Source organism: Sardina pilchardus, chromosome 4 (assembly GCF_963854185.1).
Source record: "Sardina pilchardus chromosome 4, fSarPil1.1, whole genome shotgun sequence".
Classification (NCBI taxonomy): Eukaryota; Metazoa; Chordata; class Actinopteri; order Clupeiformes; family Clupeidae; genus Sardina; species Sardina pilchardus.
In genome coordinates, this window is record NC_084997.1 from 24,437,353 (window position 1) to 24,458,226 (window position 20,874).

Genomic DNA, 20,874 nt, shown 5'->3' on the forward strand with positions numbered 1-20,874 from the left:
TCTTTAACCTGTATCAAAGTTATTTATAGGCCTAATAGGCTATAACTTAACATAAATAAATATTAAACTGCAAGTGATTTTTTTCAGTTACACTTTACTGGAAGAGTAATGTACAAGGAATAATTGTACAAGGAATGCAAGCACATAATCACTTTTACTGGTATACAGAATACAAGAGCATTAAATAATTAATTAATTTGTGTAATACAAGGGGGTATTTAGAATACAAGAAAGTGTTCATTTTCAGGATATGTAAGGAATACAGGGGTATGTAGGGAAGACAAAATTAAGATGACAATATGACAAGTAAGCATGAGTCAGTGTATTAAGGAAACAAAACATGATTTAAGCTGTTTTTGCACACCATTGAGTCACTCACATTAAATTTTAATGTTAAAAATACACCAATATGCACACTCAGGAAGCGCAGAGAGGCATCATCATTGATTAAAATAGTAAAAAAAAAAATGAATACATTTTTAGTATACTGGATTTCTGAGAATACTATGCATTTATTACATTGTGTCCATCCGGACAGTATCATCAGCAAACCAACCACTGGGTTGGGGCGTTTTTTTCCCCTCCTCAACCCTCAGTGAAACTGGCAAGAGCATTTTAATTGGTGGAAACAACCTTTCTTCAATCCCTAGTTGTGGTCCTTCTGCCTTCTGCCAGTCAGGCTCCATGGGGGGATTATGCAGGTGCATCAAACACATCAACTTGTAGTATTTAGCTGACAGATTAAGCATGTCTGCAGTCTCCTTCCCCTGACACATTGGTCTCTGTAAAATTAAACTGTAGAATTAGTGGCATACAGCACTTACAGGTACACAGGGAATCGTTCACACAAATTTCTGAGGGAAAAAATGAAATTCTGGTAAGATTAACTTAGTGTGGCAGTCATAATAATGTGACTACTGCAAAAACTGTCTGAAACCTGTAGCATGAGCTCATAGTGTGTCAGAATAGTTGTCATGTTCACCCTATTGAGAGTTTATGTTCCATCGAAAGTCCCGTGTTGCTATATCAAATGTGACAATGTTATTCTAAGTTTAAAAAAAAAAACAATTCGAGTTTTGCGCTCCCACATACAGCCAGTCATTTGACTTCCGTTTGACATCCAGATATATCCTTTTACAGAAAAAAAACAGGGATTTTGATGAAAACCGGCCACTGTTTATCTTGGGATTTCTCAGGCATGGAGACATGTAGATAAACGGTTTTCACCCACTGAGAGCTCAGAGTCTCACCTTTCAAAGGAGCCATAGTATGTGTCCATAACTATAACATAGAATACGCTGTGGCTCTACAAGAATAGTCAAAAATGATCTAGATTGCCGGCACTCCGGACATAACTTCCAAAAACAATGCGGCATTCAAGTGTCAATTGCTAACTAAAAATATTCTTAGAATTTTTATCATGACAGCTTACATCAAGATGTCCCTAAAACAAAGGGCAAAATATATTATTTCTGTCCGTTATATCTCAGAACATGCTTGACTTACCACAATATTTTCATAGTATGTGTCACTTCTGTGGTGAAATACTTCTTTAAGTCTATGGGTAGCTGATGCCAGGTTTTGCAATATCTGAAACACACAAGATTTCAAATCTGTGAATAACTGAATTGAAATAAACACTGGAATATACTGAAATACTGGAATATAGCTGGAATTAAACGCCACCTTCTCATTTTTTTGTTGCTCATCAGCAATGAAGATATCTTTCAAACAATCTGTCTGAACTTTCATGTTATGCCTTGCTTGTTCAAACAGATTCTAAAAAACAGCATACACATTTAACAACACATTTACATAAATGTAGAATTACAATTTGTGTACAATTTCAGTTTCTAAGACAATGTATTTAAATAGTCATATAATCAATACTCACTAATATGTAAGCTATTAAAAGAACACTTCACCGTTTTTTCACATTATACTATGTTATTCTCTTAACCTAGAAACATATAAGTGACACCATTAGAAACCTTTAATCAACTAGTTTCCAAATATATATATGTTTTAAAAGAGAATGTATCAATGGCACTTTGTAAAAACAATAAAACAAAATCCTAGGATTTCAGTCCTCTCACCTGCAGCAGGCCCATTCAACTTAAATTGCATTGGAAAGAGACACTCACTAAGTGACCCATTTAGTCAGACTTTTTTCTAATTTGTAGTAAAACTACATAACATTTTTAATGTTCTTTTTACTTATACAGAGCCAACACCGTAAACTTCAAAAGTCTTAGCTCGATACATTTATAGTGTGTTTTTTTACCTTTGAACTTTGACCTTTGAAAATCGTTTTTTTAATAGCTGTGTTTATACTGAATTATAATAAAAAAAAGTCATTTAAGTCCACTTTACTCTCATACAATAACTATGTTATTCCCTTAATTAAGACAAGTTGATACATACCTCTCACGTTTCAATGCGTGCACTCACTGGCTCTGGTGCACGGCGCAACTTTGATAGCACTTAGCTAGCCCAATGCAATCATTAGCATCCAAACAGAGATAAAGTTAGAAGTGACCAAACACCTCCACATGTTTTCCCAATTAAAATACAGTTACACGAGTAGTCACACGACCAAGTATGGTGAGACAAAATAAAACGTGGTGGATTTGTAAGCAGGTAAGAGGGATAACTATATTGTGCGGGGCAGTAATATCCTCACTCTTGCACTTTCAGTTTCACGTTGGAGTGAGGATATTACTGCGCTATTATGCGCTCCCAATGTTATTCCGCCACACAATATAGTTATCCCTTTTGCCTGCTTAGAAATGCACCACGTTTTATTTTCTCTCACCATACTTGGTTGTGTGACTACTTGTGTAACTTGTGTGTAGGGAAAACATGGAGGTGTTTGGTCGCTTCTAACTTCATCTCCTTTTGGATCCTAATGAATGCATTGGGATAGCTAAATGCTATTAAAGTTGTGCCGCGCGCCAGAGCCAGTGAGTGCACGCATTGAAATGTGAGAGGTATGTATCAACTCGTCTTAATTAAGGGAATAACAGTTTAATATGAAAAAACGGTGAAGTGTTCCTTTAATGGCACATTATTCTTCACAATAACTAAAACAAGTAGAGATTGAAGCTATATGATAAACATTTATATGTAAGAGATTCACATGTGCAATGATATGCTCGTGAAAACATGAAATATTCATCACTTCAAACACATTCAAAATATATCATAACACTTAATAAGATAGAATACAATCACAGTTGAACAAACTCAAACAAAAACAAAACTAACGAAAGTGAAAACAAAAGTACCTTCCAGCTTTCGGCAAAACCAGCATTTGTTTTTTTTTGTGCAGTCATTGACTTCATTGTCCTTGTCAAAGTTGGCAAATTCTTTATGCGCAGTTCATCATACATTTCTCTAAGCCTGGTTTCATTGCAAGGGTCTGAGAGATCCTCAAATGCATTTCCCCTGCGTCCAAAATCTTTTGATATCTCTGTAGTCACTCTGAGAGGGATAAGAATTTAAAGGAATGCTATAAACTAAAACTTTATTGTAAAAACATGGTAAAAATGCTAAATTCTGAATATGATGATGATATACTTACCGCTTGTGGAGATTTTCATATTTCATTTTCATTTTGTCACATTCTTCACTAAAAAAAAGTGCTGTCTTTAGACTGGGGGCTAGATCTGACAAAATGTTCTATAAAAATAATCTCTCTCTATCCAAGATACAATCTGTATCAAGATTGACATCACAAAAGATCAGGTCAAATCACATTATATTACATATGATTATTCATCATGAAGTATTTTGCAATCAAATCTCTTAGCACTATCTCACATGTAGCCTCACATCTTGTGGTGACTAATGCAGCTCCCTAATTGGCGTGCACATTGTCTAAATATCAACTGAACTTGTGGCACAATGTGGGTGCTTTGGTCAAAACATGAAGGGCCCTATCATGCCAACCGGGCAATGAGCTTTCGCGACTGGCGCAACCTTTAATTACTATTCTCTGCGAGCGCATCCTTCATTTGTCCAGCGCAAATGTACGTTCTCTAAATGGGAGATGATATTGCGCCCTAACGGGCGTGTCAGTGAAGAGAAGAGGTGTGGTCCGGCGCAAAGCTCGCCAGTCGCTAATATATGGATGAAGAAAGTAAGTGCGCCACTGACCAGGAAAAACCTAGTCGGAAATCACTCGCGCATAGCTGAAAGGCTATTATATGAGCACATGAGGCTTGGGGATATGGAAGAGTGCACAGTGCGCACTTCTTTCATCAGCAGGAGCGCGCGCAGCCCGAATATAATTAAATAATATTTGTCCGTTTCTCGGTTTTAGGTTCGTGTATTGGTCAGCAAAAAGTAGCATAGCATAACAACATCCACATGCAATAATACAACAATAACGTCTAACAGTGACCTGCTCATTTAGACAACATTACACAGCCCTATGGCTAAGTTACCTTCAGTTAGTTTTGTTCTAGCATACCTTTAACGTCAGGCATTAAACAGCTGTATTGTTCTGGCAACTGTCTACCTTGTTATTGCTCATCTGGAATAACTTCTCTAGCTGCCTCCATCCTTTCTGTTTTGTTTGTTTAAAGAACTTGCGATGTCCATGATGAGTAGGCTATTGAGTTAGTGAATTAGCTTCACATTGTGTGCTGATAGCGGAGTAAAAGAAATTAACACGTAGCCTAGTTGCGCGCCTGCGTCCGTAATCTCTCCTGTTCAGACGAAATGTGTGCGCGTGGATATGGCTCTATAGCGCATTAAGTTAATTTTGATAACGTGTTGACTGACTTTTTCTTAAAATAGAAGATTGTAAATAGCCTGATGGCAGGCAGCTAATGGGATGCTGTGCATATTGGGTGGGTACGGTATGGCATGCCAATTTGGTGTCAATACACACACACACACACAAGGGAAATGTAATAATGATAATGATCAATAGTGAGGACTGGTCTCTGGCTACTGCTGCGGCTGCTGCATTCATTCTGAAATAATTTATTTAAGTCAGAAGCCCCCCGAGAGACCGTAGGCAAGTGCCTAAAACCCCCCTTAGCTGTTCTAAAATCAGTGTAGCCTAAACTACGGACTTGAGTGGCTTATTGCTTTTCTAAAACGGTAACTATACGTCGACGTATTCATAGATAATCATTCTTCCGCCAATAAATATTTCTTCCATAGGAATGGTTGCCATGCAACATCGACACGCAGCCACTTTAACTTTTGTGCAAGTTGTGGTAGTGCATTAACGAAATGCGGTCAAGGTGTATGTTTGTGTTGGATTTTATAACAGCATCGAACGCGATTCAGCCAATCATCATCAAGGACTGGAACTATCCGTGTTAGAAAATAATATTCACACATCATGTACATTATTTTCACAATTTCCCAGCATAAAAGGAAGCCTTCCCAAGCCTCCATTACGCGCCGCCCATGCCTCACGCACGAGCAAGTCGGTCTCTTCTGGAGTAGACGCCCATGTAACTCCGCCATGATAATACCAACAGACCATTGAACAATGCGCCAGGCTTTTAAAGGGAATGAGAGTGTGAAATCTAATTGGTTTATAGCATGCTACGCCCAAAAGACACCCACGACTAATTAACTAAATTAAGACAACCCCTTTTCACTTTGCGCTGAGCGCAATGTTCACTTTTCAAGCTGTCATTATAGCCTTTTGCGCTAGGACCGCCCCCAAAGAAACTAGCGCGAGTGACTTGCGACAATGCCCAGTTGATCCTGATAATAGAGCCCGAAGTGTGTCCAGTGGTATACTTTGAAGCTCGATTAGTGGGCTAGTGAGGTATGTTGCACGGAAATACGGAAGTAATTGTTTTATAGGCAGTCTTGTCCCACTGAGCAAAAACTGGTCCAAAATATGTCAGGAAAAGATGTGGTCACCAAACTCCAGAAGACGTCTTCAGACTAGCCAGAATGAACGTTTTTAAGACGTACAGTATTTCCTGGTGTTGTTCTGGGTGTGATATAGGCGTCGCTTGAAGACGTCTGAAAGACTTAATTAGACATCCAGAAGACGTCCTCAGAGTAGCCAGAATGGCAGAACGTCTATTTGCAACTAATTTTGGCTGTCTATAGACGTCCCGAGTGGGGTCAGGCTGCACTATTGTCCCAATGTCATTTATTAACTGATTCTGGCTGTCAAATAGACGTCCAGATTATGACCTCGCAGAACGATTATTTGCAACTAATGTTGGTTGTCTATAGACGTCCTGAACCGGGTCAGGCTGGACTATTGTCCCAGTGTCATTTATCAACTCATTTTGACTGTAAAATAGACGTCCAGATCACAGCCTGGACAGACCACTGTTTTTTGGACGTCCATAGACATTGCTTGCTCTGTGGGGTGCATCTCCACGTTTCACTATTGGTCAACATCATCCCAACATCGAGAACGTGCACAGATCTGAGCTAACGTAAAATAAAACACTGTATTAAGTAGGATTACTTACTCTGCTTTGCGAAGTTCATCTCTGTAATGAGCTTCCATTTCTTCTTCTCTGTAAGTTTTGGAAAAGTTATTGATTTTATGATATAACATTAGAATTTAGCTGCAAATGACATTGGCTATGTCCGAAACGGAACGCAGCTGCCTTCTGCCACGCTGCCTTCACTGCCTTGCGAGTGAGTTGCCGTGGAAGGCAACAAGGTAGCAGCTAAAAACTCTGTTTCGGACAGTCTAGCAAGATATCAACATAGAACGCCGTTGCTATGTTACCGACAGCTGTGCTTTAAGTGCGTTAGCGTAAATCGCTATTAGCATGCTAGTCATTGCAAATTATTTGCCACTGATGTGTAATGACCGGACAATTTCTGGAAATGCTTTATAAACCCGACCAGCCAACACGGTTCACTTGTTAAGACCCCGGGGATGGTGTTGTGTAGGAGAGGAGTCGAAACTTGAAGTATAACATGCTTTAGACGTGTAAACAGACTTATCGTGATTTTTGCAAGCTAAATATGAGGTGAATGGAAGCATTTTACCGTTCACTGACATCATAGTTAAATAGAACTTTTGGACGTTGAAGGCAACATGAAGGATACATCTATGCTGCCATCAAAACTGGGCAAAACGAAGGTATCTTAGAAGGCAACGTTTTTGTTTCGGACGTGACACGATGCCTCGCTCCCCTGTAAGATATCTTAGAAGGCAGCATTTTAGCCCGTTTCGGACACAGCCATTGTGTCTCTTTTCAAACACAAACAAGATAGTGTAGCCTACTGTACCTTTTCTTGTGGTTGATCTTAATATCTTCACATGTTCTTCTACAATTAGATTGGATTAGATTAGATTCCATTTTATTCCCAAACTGTATGCAAGCTGATCCTTTCAGTGGTTCATCAACTCGTAACAGGGTGAACAGCACTTCTGCATTCGCTTCGCGGCCCTCTATTGGCTATAACCGCACTATGGTATCTGGTAAATTTAGGCTAGGCTACAATCATTTACTTGTTTTTCGGCGGCCTGTAAGACTCACAGACAGTAAAAGAAATGGACAAACGGACTCCGTTGTTCTCAGTCGCAGCTCTGAGGCGGCAAACCCTCAGTTGACGGAGCTGTAGCCGGGATTTTGGGCTTCTTCTCCTGAGCTACCCATGTTGTGTGGGCAAATCTTGCTTTGTACATACTGCAGTTGTGTGTTTGTTTTATTGAAAGCCTTGTTTTTATAAATATATCACATAACTGCTTTTTGTAGCCTCGGTATGCCTATAGATAACCTAGATATGTCTAACTTACTTTGTAGTGTACTCCACTCCACTACTAGCTTATTGTTGGCCAACTGCTGTCTTGAGGTAGCTGAAAGTGATTGAGCAGCTGACAAAGAAATTTGACTGGTCAGACTATAACATTTGTTTTTGCTCAGTTCCTAACTTTACTTCTTACTTCATCACTAGCTTTGTGAGCTGATAATAAGCCATGCTAACAGTAAGGAAACTGTCATCCTAGAAGTAATGTTTTGGAAACACTTTATAATAACTACACAATTCATCATCTATTAGGAATTTGTTAAAGGAACACTTCACCGTTTTTTTCATATTAAACTATGTTATTCCCTTAATTAAGACGAGTTGATACATACCTCTCACATTTCAATGCATGCACTCACTGGTTCTGGCGCGCGGCGCAACTTTGATAGCATTTAGCTAGCCCAATGCATTCATCAGGATCCAAACAGAGATAAAGTTAGAAGCGACCAAACACCTCCATGTTTTCCCTTTTAAAATACAGTTACACGAGTAGCCACACGACCAAGTATGGTGAGACAAAATAAAACGTGGTGCATTTCTAAGCAGGCAAAAGAGATAACTATATTGTGTGGCGGAATAACATTGGGAGCACTTAGACTCTGCGCAGTAATATTCTCACTCCAAAGTGAAACTGAAATTGCAAGAGTGAAGATATTACTGCGCCACACAATATAGTTATCCCTCTTACCTGCTTAGAAATGCACCACGTTTTATTTTGTCTTTTGTCATTTTAAAGCATAATTCCTACATTAACTCTTATCTGTAAATCATGGCTACACACAATTATAAATTGTAAACATGCGTATCTATTTTATATTTCTGAATTTATGACTACAATAGAGATCGCTAAGACATGTGACCAACGTCATCAAAACACAAAGAATTATGGGTATGTTTGGCTCGCCTGATGCCAGCCCATGTAAACTAGTGTTCTGGGTCTATGATCTGGCATGATAATAATGAAAACTAAGTTAGGGTGACCAGACGTCCTCTTTTGCCCGGACATGTCCTCTTTTTGAAACCTAAAAATGTGTCCGGGCGGAATTTCAGAATCGTCCGGGATTTTGTTATTGTAGCCTAACGTGTTTTCACCGAATTTGCATTGCTCTCACTTTCATTCACATAGTAGGCTAATCACGCCCTCCCCCTACAGTTCGCTTTGCATTGAGTTGAAGTGTAGAGCCTGACCTTAGAGCTACCGTCATTGGTCGATATTCTCGGCCTAAACATTTAATTGGTTATTCACCTCATCAGCGCACACTTCCTTGTTTACCACTGTCAACGCGCAAAACTATCCAGCATCTTCAGCCATGCCGAAACGCAAGTGCAAGTTCACTGACAAATTGAAACGTAATTTCCATGTTTTCGTCTCGGTCGAGATCAATGCAAAGCAGGCAGTTTAGGAGGACTGAAAAGAATCAGCCATTGGACAACTTTTCAACTTTAAAAATGTCTCATTTTGTGCAATTAGGTTTTATTTTGTGTTAATTTTGTTTTACGATTGTTGTGACTATACTTTACATTGTATAGCCTACAAATGTATAATTTTTGCACATTTAAAACTTTCAACTACAAAATAGCCTTTTGAGGCAGTGTTTTTCTGTTAGTGTTGGGCCAGCCAATAAAGCTCATTATCATATATCACCATGTATGTTGTAACAATTGTATGAATGCATGTGTTCATAGGTGCATAGCCTATGTGACCCAAACCCCCCCCCCCCCCCGCCCTGCCCCGCCCCGCCCCGCCCCGCCGAAGTGTCCTCTTTTTTGCAAACTCAAATCTGGTCACCCTAACTAAGTGTGAAAAAATAGTGTGAAAAACAGAACATAATTTTGCGCTTCCTCTTAAACATGGCGTGTACTATTATTTTTCCACGCTGGAAAACGATAAAAGATATCCTTCATGTTACTCTATTGAATTTTATAACACAGCAGGTAAACAGCATTTCGACAGCTGCATTTTGTTGTTCCTGCACGTTAGTAAAACTACTTTTGGGCCACCGATTCCCAAAATGCGTTGCGTTTTACGTCACGTTCTCAATCTCTATAGCATTGGTCAGAGGTAATGGATAAAGCGCAGGGCTAGCATGCAGTAAGCTAAAGAGTTGGGGGTTCATTTCATTGATAGTGTAACTGTGCATTCAGACCAAGGCTGTCAAAAGCCTCAAAGTCGCTGGTGAAGCTCATAGCTCGACGCTCAACCCAGTTCGGCACCGAAAGCGTCAAAGCCATGACGTGAAACATTCGAACAAACCACAAGCAGCAATCCTGCGAGTTTGACATTCTGATTAGTTGACGCCAAACCGTGTCATAGCTCATTACCATAAAGTTAACTGAGGCTCAACTTTTTTTTGACACCCGTGAAGCTCATGAAGCCACACTCACGCCCAGAACACTTTTGACGCTGGTAACGCCGACTCCCCATAGAAAATGAATGATTTCCGGCGCTTTTTTGACGCTTTTGACGGTCTTGTCTGAATGCTCAGTAAGTCTCTTTGGATGAATTTGTCTGCTAAATGAATAAATGCAAATGTAACCTTTATAACTCATTTGTAAATGTTTGCTCATTTGTAACTGTATATGCAAGGCATATACAGTCCTCAATTTATTTAACATAGGGGTAATACTTTACAAATGATGATCAAAGGTAACAAATGCTTAATAAATGATGAATTGTGTGTAGTTATTAAGTGTTATCGAATGTTTTTACTTTTGATGTATGAACTTTACAAATGTTCTTTCTCAAACTGAAAATCTATTTCTTTTTTTTAAAGTATATTTTTTGGGCTTTTATGCCTTTAATTTTGACAGGACAGTAGAGAGAGACAGGAAGCGAATGGGTGAGAGAGTCGGGGTGGGATCCGGAAAGGACCACGGGGCGGGAATCGAACCCGGGTCGCCGGCGTGCGGTGCAGGTGCCCCAGCCAGTTGCGCCACGGCTGGGGCCCTGAAAATCTATTTCTAATCTAAAATCTTGCCATGATTTTTGCCATCACTACTTTCATATACTACTGCCGCCACTGATTGGTCCACCATCCAGGTGTCTGAGCAAATAGTCTTATACAATAGGTTGGCCAGACTCTAAGTGAGAAAACAAACTAAAACAGGTGATACCAGGCTAGAAAATGCATTGAATGAAACACTGTATTAAGTATGATTACTTACTTTGCTTTGCAAACTTCATCTTTGTAATGGGCTTCCATTTCTTCTTCTCTGTCAGTATTGTAAAAGTTATTGATTTTGTGATATAGCAATAGAATTCAGCTGCAAATGACACTGTATCTCTTTTCCAACACGAACAAGATAGCGTAGCCTACTATACCTTTTCTTGTGGTTGATCTTAATATCTTCACATGCTCTTCTACAATTAGATTAGATTAGATTAGATTACATTAGATTACATTTTATTGTCACTGTGTAGAGCAGGAATTCCCAAACGGTGGTATGTGAGCTGCTTAGGGGTACGCAAGATGAAAAGGGCTATGGCAGAAAGGTGATACAAATGAATTTTTCAAATTTTCTTTTTACAACTTTCCACATTTATAGGCTAATTCATGAATAATTTAATAATTTTGAATGAGGTTCTAACTATATGGAAACATGGCATTAAAGCAACACTAAAGAGTTTTTGTACCTTAAAATGATGTTTCCAAAATCTTTTCAGTGGTTCATCAACTCGTAACAGGGTGAACGGCACTTCTGCATTCGCTTCGCGGCCCTCTATCGGCTATAACCGCACTATGTAGCCTAGCCTAAGTTTACCAGATCGGATCTGTAGTTCAATGGAATGAGACATAATAAACTACAAATTTGACTTGCTTCGATGTTGCAATACATCCTACTTTCCTAAATCATGCAACATAGATATCACTGTGTCCATAGTACGTTTGCAACTTTCCTAGATTATTACGCCAGAATGAGAGTGTAGTTCCATATCAAATCAGCCTGGAAAATCACCAGGTTTCATTTTCAGTTTGTCTTATTGCACTTTCCAACTTGAGAAGAGACAAGTTTTAAATGGGAAAATTGCCGGAAATCTAAGTCCCTTTTCAGCTCGATTCTAGCAGGTGAGATGCTAATGGTCTAAACTTATTCAATGATCCATGCTAGGCTGGAGCTAAAAGTTGTATCGCCAGACTCACAGAATGGGTGGATGAACGGGAAAAAGGTCAATATCAATTGTTTTGGTTGAGGGAAGGTGGAAAATTAACTTAATTCCCCAAATAGTGGAATATCCCTTTAATGTTACTGTGACTTACGTTTAATTTGTATGTATACCACTCATTTACTTGTTTTTCAGCGGCCTGTAAGACTCACAGACAGTAAAAGAAATGGACAAACGGACTCCGTTGTTCTCAGTCGCAGCTCTGAGACGGCAAACCCTCAGTTGACGGAGCTGTAGCCGGGATTTTGGGCTTCTCCTGAGCTGTTGTGTGGACAAATCTTGTCTTTGTTTTAATAAAGCTCTTTTTTTACATAAACATGGCAAATGTTCCTTTAATCAATACATTAATTCATTAATGATCATCATATGTAGTAGCCTACATAGGATAACAATGATAAATATTAGCCTGATTACCATCGACTTTCAAAGGCTCTGCGAGACTTTAGTCTGACCAACAGCCTGTGCTAACACGGTTTCTCCAAGCACTGGTTGACCCGACTCCTTTAAGTGCCTGGATTTGCTACTGGTCGATGTCAGAAAGTGGTTTGCCGAGTTTAAACCAATAACAACACTCTTTCCTCTGCCTTGAACACGCCTCTACCCAGGGCCGTTGGAGCTGCTCAAAGTTGATTGGTTCTCGACCAAAGGGGGCAGTTCCGCAGATTTCGGGAACTCAGAAATCCTTCCCGATGAGCAGTTGACCAGACCAGCGACAGCAAAAGCCTGAAGGCGTTACGTCACTGGGAGGGCGTGCCAGGCTAGATAAAGATAGCCGCAAGCGGCAATGGCGGGCCCGAGCACCTGCGGTGCGGACGTGTGACATTTTGAAATTGAACAAAGCAACATGTGCGTGTTGGTGGGCATGTGCATGAGCAACACACGTGCCCACCAAATTCGGTTAATTTTCGTGAATGTATGTGTCAACCACAACAGACAACACGCTAGGTGGCGCTATAGAGTCCCTAAGCCACACCCTAGGCCAGAGCTCTGTCTCTGACTATCGATAGCAATAATGCACAAGCCCACCAAATTTGGTTGATTTTCATGAATGTATGTGTCAACCACAACAGACAATGCGCTAGGTGGCGCTATACAGTCCCTTAGACACCTTTGGCCAAAGCGCTGTCTCTGAATAGCTATAGCAATAACACACATGCCCACCAAATTTGGTTCATTTTCGTGAATGTACGTGTCAACCACAACAGACAATGCACTAGGTGGCACTATAGATTCCCTAAACCACACCCTAGGCCAGAGCTCTGTCTCTGATTAGCGGTAGCAATAACACACAAGCCCGCCAAATTTGGTTAATTTTCATGAATGTATGTCTCAACCACAACAGACAATGCGCTAGGTGGCCCTTTAGATTCCCTAAGCCACACCCTAGGCCAGAGCTCTGTCTTCGACTAATGGTAGCAATAACACACAAGCCTACTAAATTTGGTTAATTTTCGTGAATGTATGTGTCAACCATAATAGACAACATGCTAGGTGGCGCTATAGAGTCCCTACGCCACACCCTAGGCCAGTGCTCTATCCCTGTCTAGCGGCAAATATCCTTAAGGCGGAGCAAGACACGTCGTCATAGTTGTCTATGGGCGCAAAACGGGGATCACTTCCTCTGCATAAAGAGGCGTGTCATTGCGTGTCAGACGTATTCATGGGTTTCATCAGGTCCCTTTCCACAGGTGTATAAAATCAAGCACTCAATCATCAATGCAATTGCTATCAGTTGCTTGATGATGTTGCAAAATAATCTTGCTGCTCTTTCAAGCCTTCTACATTTATTCATTCTAATATGGAAAGTAACACACACAAAGCATGTACATTTTCAAGGAATTGAATAAAAACAGCAATGGAATAATGGAAATATGTCGCTGCTCTCATTAAGTTACCCCAGCGCCATCTGATCGACGTTAGCACAAATCAGGATTTGGTTCAGCTGGCTGGCTAATGTGTTGTCAAAGTAGAGCGTACATAGCAACCGGCCAACATCAGCAGAATAAACAAGAGGGGCACACCTGATATAAAGTCGATTTTCTCTAGACTGGAATGTTCAAAAATGCTACCTGAAGTGGTCAGAAGGGGTTGAGGGTCATGAAACCGTGCCCAAAATTCACATTCCAAACTCTAGAGAACGAAGATCTTAGCATATACTTGAAATTCTGATCTATGGAACAGTTGCTGCCTCTGCTCTGCATAAAGGGGGATTTTGACCCCCCCTCTTGCAATTCGGGTTCCAGGAAGTGGCTTCTCATGAAGTATCTTGCTCCGCCCCTTAATGATCTTTGCTAGCGGTAGCAATAACACACATGCCCACCGAATGTGGTTAATTTTCGTGAATGTATCAACCACAACAGACAATGCGCTAGGTGGCCCTACTTTTTAGGGATGTAACGATTACCGGTGTAACGTAAACCATGATAAAAATGTTGATTACCGTGTTCATTTCAAATATCATTATTATTGTGGTTGATAACCATGGTCTGGAAACCGTGTGTTAAATTCCTTCCAGCTTCATCCGAGCCTGCTTTTGACATAGGCCTTGTAGGCTACTACTGTAATACTATGAAGCAAAACTGGTACCCTACTGATTCTGTGGTCTAATTTGATGGATTTAGGCTTAGGATTAGGCTACCTTTTAAAAGGCGGAACATTTTCACCGCAAACGTGCGCTGTGGCTGTCATATAGCCACTCTGCGTCTTTTTATGTACATTTATATTACAGTTTTTGCCCGATGCTTGAACACTATAGACCCATGCTTAGACTAGAGTAACACAAACTTGAAGTTTTGTTGCCATATCTCAAACACATGTACCTATACCTTAAACAAAAGTGCTGCTTTGCACTCTAGTTGCAATTTGGCAACATATTACTCCTTTATGCAACACACTTGATCCTGCATACTACTCTCTGTGTCATACATACGACACTTCGTTCAAAAATGAAATCTCAGAGTACCATTTATTAAACACATATATCCAAAATACAAAATAATTGCAAACTCTCATACACACCTGAACGCACTTACTTGCAAAACTGAACACCAATCAGCCATCTACAAAAAGCCCTCAGTTTTGCCATTGGAAATGGTGATGTGAATGGTATATTTCCCAGTGTTGTGTTATTTTTACGTGTGTTTAGAGTTTTGGCACAATGAGCAAAGTTTTGCAAAAGGTATTCAAGCAAATATGTTTTGCATAAAGTAGACTAGTGCGTTCCTCCTCATCTGAAAGTGTATGCATATGATGCAAGTGTGTTTCATTTTGTCACCAGAGTTATATTTTGACAAGGGATTGTTAGGTTTTGATAACAGAGTTTAGGTACTGATAGTAGAGTTTCAATTTGACATAGATGTGAAAGGCATATTTTCTAGTGTTGTGTTATGTTTACTTGTGTGTAGAGTTTTGGCACAGTGAGCGAAGTTTTGCAAAATGTGTTCAAGCAACGGACAAAAACTGTAAATTCATTCCACTAACGTTATCAGGAGAATACCGTAACGTTTTATTTTGAGCACTGGTTGTCACTCATTGGATACATAACAGATATACCACACTCAAAGTCATGGTAGAGTAAGTTAAGCACCTAGCCAATTAAACATGTCCAAGGAAAAAGTGAACGGGACAACACACAATGCCATGCTAAGGTAACCTACCTACTGTAAATCATAGAATTATACATTGCAAGACACTTATCTTTTCTATGACACCAGAAATATTTTCTTTACCTTGTTAGTTTTTTTAACATTCATGTTATGTAATGAAAACATATATCCTTTAACTATGCGTGACTAAACCGAATGAAACTTAATTACCTTCACATACTTTTTAGAGGGACAGGCACTCAACTAGACTTACACACCACCCTGTGATATCATTAAAGACAAGTGTAATCAATGTGAAGTATTCAAAGTATTCAAATTCATTTGAATATTTTTAGCTAGTAATATTATGCAGATCCTAAAATACTCAAAATGTTAACAAAATAGGAAAGGCTATATGTAACTGCTGAGCTTGATCTGTATCCCACTGCCGCATAAGGCAATAAGGGTTTGCCTATATTTTTGTAATGTAATAAAGACTGTCACACTTTTTAAAAACTATTTCAGCTTGTGTAGGCCTATCAGTGCTTTTTTTAACATATGAACACATATTTTTAAAAAAATACTGCGATAATACCGAAAACCTTGATCATTTTGGTCACTATAACTGTGTAAAACCATTATATCCCTAAGTGTTATTATTGCAAAGCCTATAAAATAAATAGATTGTCACCTAAATAGACCTATTTTATTTTCTTATTTCTACACTTGCCGTATCGTTGCTGGGTTCAATGCAACATTATGCAAAAGGTGGGCCTTGGCCACAAACTAGTGGTATTTGGGGGGCCCTGTCATGGGAAAGTTTGGAAACCCCTGGCCTAAGCCAAAGCTCTGTCTCTGACTAGCGATAGCAATAACACACAAGTCCACCAAATTTGGTTAATTTTCGTGAATGTTTGTGTCAACCACAACAGATAACATGCTGCTAGGTGACACTATAGAGTCCCGAAGCCACACCTTAGGCCAGAGCTCTGTCTCTGACTAGCAGAAGCAATTCCACATGTAGCTGCGAAATCACATCCAATTTATATCCTTTTTTCTCCCTATAACACCAACTTCCTGTTTCTTAATAAGATAGATGCCATAATTCAAACCTTCGCCATTTCAATATACTTTGAAAATTCGCAATTCCTCTTGAGCAACCCCTCAAGATCATTTTAGTGCTTATACGACATGATTTCAGTAAACCGTCTAGAAGAAGTGTTTCAGAATACGTGATGTGCAAAAATCAATAACTCAAATTGTTTTAACCCTCTAACCGCCCGGGTTTTTTGGGATTTTTGCATAAGAAATTCAAAAGGCCATGGCTTGAAAGTGGTCAGAGATAAAGTCCTACTGTAAATGTGAAAATCATTGAGTATGAACTAAAGTTTATAAAGGGAGTAAATTTACTCATCTAATTTGCATATTATGACGTCACATGATGGCAATAGCGTCAAATTATGCACATATCAGTAAATACTGATTGTTGAACACATTTGAGCAGTTTTACTTTGATTTTTGTAATTTCTCCGACATAACAAACAAACAGGACCACAGCCACATGTAAACCAACAATAGTAAACTATTAGTATTACCACAATCCCTATGTTACGATATAATAAAGTAGCCTGGTCAAATCAGTTCCTATCGCGGATGACTTTGTAGTTCTTCAGAGCCCTATTTTTACTAGACCTGCTGTCTGTACCATGTCAATTACAGACACTATCATCATGATTATCACTGGCACCAAGCACACCATGCTTATTTGAACCCTTTGGTCAACATTGCTGCAGGTAAACATTGACGTACACACGCAAAGACCCACCTCCATTCACAGACGCATCTTGACTGTCACTGCCAATGAACGACCGATCATAATCTCCAAAAGGCAGATATTCTCCTTCAGAATCAGAGTAGGTGAATGGCAGACCCAAGACTTCATAACACACGACTTTGTTTTTTAACATTTGCCGTTTTTCTGCTTCAATTTGTGCATAGCGATCGCGCATTTCACTTCCGCGTTATAAACAGGAAATGCGTCTTTTTTTTTTGTTTCTCGCGAGTAATACAGGCACTTCCTGAAAACTTTTTTACTCGAATTTGGGCTTGAATCGAAGCTCTGGATGTCTGCCAACTAGTGGTGGAGAGTACAAAGGCGATTTGTCACCCTACTCGGATCTACCGTCTGTTTTAATCAGTGATGTTGCTTGTCGCCGTACGGCGCCTTGGGCGGTTAGAGGGTTAATATTCACTATAGAGTGTAAATGTAAAAGTTGTTCCGATTTCTACAACACACGTGCCACCAAATCTGGGCCATTTTCATGAATGCATGTGTCAACCACAACAGACAAAGTGCTAGGTGGCGCTTTAGAGTCCCTGAGCCACACCCTACGCCAGAGCTCTGTCGCTGAGTAGTGTTACCAATTCCACACATAGCTGCCAAATTTCAAGAGTTTTAGAGCATGCCAAGTTGGTGAAAAAAGGCAAAACGTGGCCCAGAAGAAATTTAATCTGAGCAAAAACAATAGGGCCTTGCACCTATGGTGCAGCCACTTCAGTGGCCGCACCTCGGTGCTCGGGCCCTAATAATACACCATAATATATCATATCAATAAATGAATAAATTATTTTATGGGGTTTACATTACGAGCCAATCTAGTGGCAGATCTGCCAACCAACTAAGAGTCAATCAAGTTTTTTTCTTTTGAAAGTTTGAAAGTAGCAGTTTGAAAGTAGCAGTTTCATCCAATCCAGGCCTGGGCAGGCACGGTTTTGCTACATTCATATGCTAATTAGAGATGCGAGCTCTCCACATACTTCATATACCTTTCCGACAATATGTGGCACAGACAAACGTGGCATTTGCAGGTTGTAAATTGTTGTTAACTGCCGAAAATTGAGATTTATGGGCGTTTATGGGGACGGAAATTCCACTTTTCATGTTTTGATCAACTAGCAAAGAACTTGTTATGGTGTATTTGCCTATTAGGTTCTACCTTGCATTCAATTTAAAGGAGAAATCCAGTGAGTTTTCACATAGCGCTCCGTTTATTGAGAACACAAAGTAGGCCTACTATTGGTACGGAAAAAAAAAAGTCCTAGTTCAAGTTGCTACAACCAGCTGCTCATGCAGTCGGGCAGCTATACAGCGCTACACTCTGGGGGCATGTCAGTGAGCCCCCATGTATATTACACATAACAAAAACATAAATCACTCAATCCAAGGGACATGAAGAATTAAGAAGATGAAAAATAAAATGTATAACAATTTATGATGTATTTACATAACACTATAAGTCTAAGATCCAGTCATTTTAAAAAATAAGAGGTACAACAATAAATCAATCGAAAGGCACATTGTGTAATGTTTTCAATAGTTTGTTAACAAAATCAACATTTCCCATTCATAAGTGTGGCCTCATCCATGTTTAATTACCACCACTACCAATTCAAAGCTTAGAAATCCTTATTTACATATACATAGCTTAGGCCAACTCGCCATCTAGGTGCGCCATTGTAATATAACGGTGACCAGCTAGGAACATATGCAAAATACAGCTACGTCTTTGGTGTCTGCATGCAGAGAAATATATCATCTTGGATTCATCTGCTGAATTTACATATATTCGGCGATGTAAGTTATGAACCCATTTCCTACAAGCTAAATTGTATTTTCCAACTAAACAAATAGAGAGAGATAAAATAAAGAGAAAAAATAACTTCATGTTCATGATCTGTCACTGTCTCAGCAAAGCTCTCGTACACAGCCACATGTTCTCAAAGGCTCAAGACCCAGAGACAGTTACTAACCTACTATAGTTTTGTTAGAACAAGTAGACTACCGTAAAGTTGCTGAACGTAAGTTATTTCAGGTTAGTTTGCAACAATATTCAAGTTTAACCTTTTCATTTCCACAATGTAGATGTGTGGAATCAGAATCTTAACAATAATGATGTAGAGACTAGGTAATTTTAACACACAGGTATAGCTCTCCATTCCTAAACCATCTTTCCACAATTCCCCCAGAACCCTCAACATAATCTGCTGTAGATAGGATTTAGGGATGGTTGCCAGGTCAACCATCAACATAATCTACACATAAAGGGACAAATCAACAACAAGAGCAACAGCAGCATTTATTTAAATAGCACATTTGGGAGTGCAGCTTAAAACACTTTGAGATGTGAGGAGATACAAGGAATGCAAAATAGCAAGGATGTACTGAGCAACAAAGTCACTTACTGTGCTTTGTAAAGGTCGTCCCTCAGAACGATATTAGTCCTCTTTAAATCGTCATATTCATTCCTACTATAAAAAAAATGTAAGCGCAGCGTCAAGCCATGGCTACAGTAATGTCTTTACTGTACATTAGAGCAAAGAAATATTAATTAATTGTATTAATTGCTTTGATTAATTGATTTCTTTGATTGATTAATTTTTTTTTTATTATTTATTCATTTTATTCCGCTAACAGTGCATCTGAAAAATCTGAATTTATGGGCATCTCATTTGATGCTGGATAAGACAAAATGCGTATTTCTAAGGGGGAATTCAGTTTGTATTTCACAGCTTTCACCAGAAGGTTCATAACATTTTCCAATTTGTATAAAATACAGTAGCCTATATGGCCACTAATTGTGCTGTGGAAATCACAGAGTGGGAAGAAGTGGTGACACATTTTTGTGAACATCTAGAGAAATATTATGGTTGACCTACAGTGTATGCACTAAGGTACACTATGCAGTTTCAGGAATGTGACCTTTCTCTGCTCCATATCTTTGGCACAAGCATATTATCAGATGAGTGACAGAAGCACCGGTCGGATAGCTTATTTGATATTTAAAGGGATAGTTTGGGTTTTAAGACACGAAGTTATATGGGTTCCCTGTCAGCAACGTTGTGCATCAGCACTGACTTACCCCCCGACAGCATCCTGTGAGCCGAGATCCAGCCGGGTTTTGATCGTTTTTGATGCTGAAGAAAGTAGTCCGGCAAGTTTCTGGGGTCACGAAAGTAAAGTGTTTTTCTTCTCAAAACCATATGCGTTGAAAAGAGTGATATATTTGCACCACAAAAACATTGTCCAGCTGTCAGTAGCGCGCAGTGATAGGAATCGAGAAAAATAGTGCCAAGATAACGAGGTTTGAATTTTTCCTGGACAACGTTTTTGTGGTGCAAATATATCACTCTTTTGAACACGTATGGTTTTGAGAAGAAAAACACTTTACTTTCGTGACCCCAGAAACTTGCCGGACTACTTTCTTCAGCATCAAAAACCGGCTGGATCTCGGCTCACAGGACGCTGTCGGGGGGTAAGTCAGTGCTGATGCACAACGTTGCTGACAGGGAACCCATATAACTTCG

General features: G+C 39.5%; 1 protein-coding gene across 11 annotated transcripts in view; it reads right to left on the bottom strand.

Annotated features, from left to right (window-relative positions):
• Positions 1-85: 85 nt before the first annotated feature.
• The window catches only part of LOC134078662 (uncharacterized), a 37,924-nt gene continuing 17,135 nt past the window's right edge, over positions 86-20,874 (bottom strand). For 2 of the 11 annotated variants that reach the window (XM_062534759.1, XM_062534756.1), the window contains 10 exons: positions 19,753-19,815; positions 11,084-11,122; positions 10,927-10,974; positions 7,240-7,278; positions 6,465-6,512; positions 3,584-3,631; positions 3,288-3,483; positions 1,687-1,779; positions 1,507-1,590; positions 86-782 (listed from right to left, as the gene is read on the bottom strand). In XM_062534759.1, the coding sequence (XP_062390743.1) occupies positions 516-782; positions 1,507-1,590; positions 1,687-1,779; positions 3,288-3,483; positions 3,584-3,631; positions 6,465-6,512; positions 7,240-7,278; positions 10,927-10,974; positions 11,084-11,122; positions 19,753-19,815 (925 nt within the window). In that variant the 3' untranslated portion in view covers positions 86-515. Of the gene's footprint in view, positions 796-1,506; positions 1,591-1,686; positions 1,780-3,287; positions 3,484-3,583; positions 3,632-6,464; positions 6,513-7,239; positions 7,279-10,926; positions 10,975-11,083; positions 11,123-19,752; positions 19,819-20,874 lie in introns of all 11 variants that reach the window. The other 9 variants (XM_062534758.1, XM_062534755.1, XM_062534764.1 and 6 more) reach the window with 7 other exon arrangements.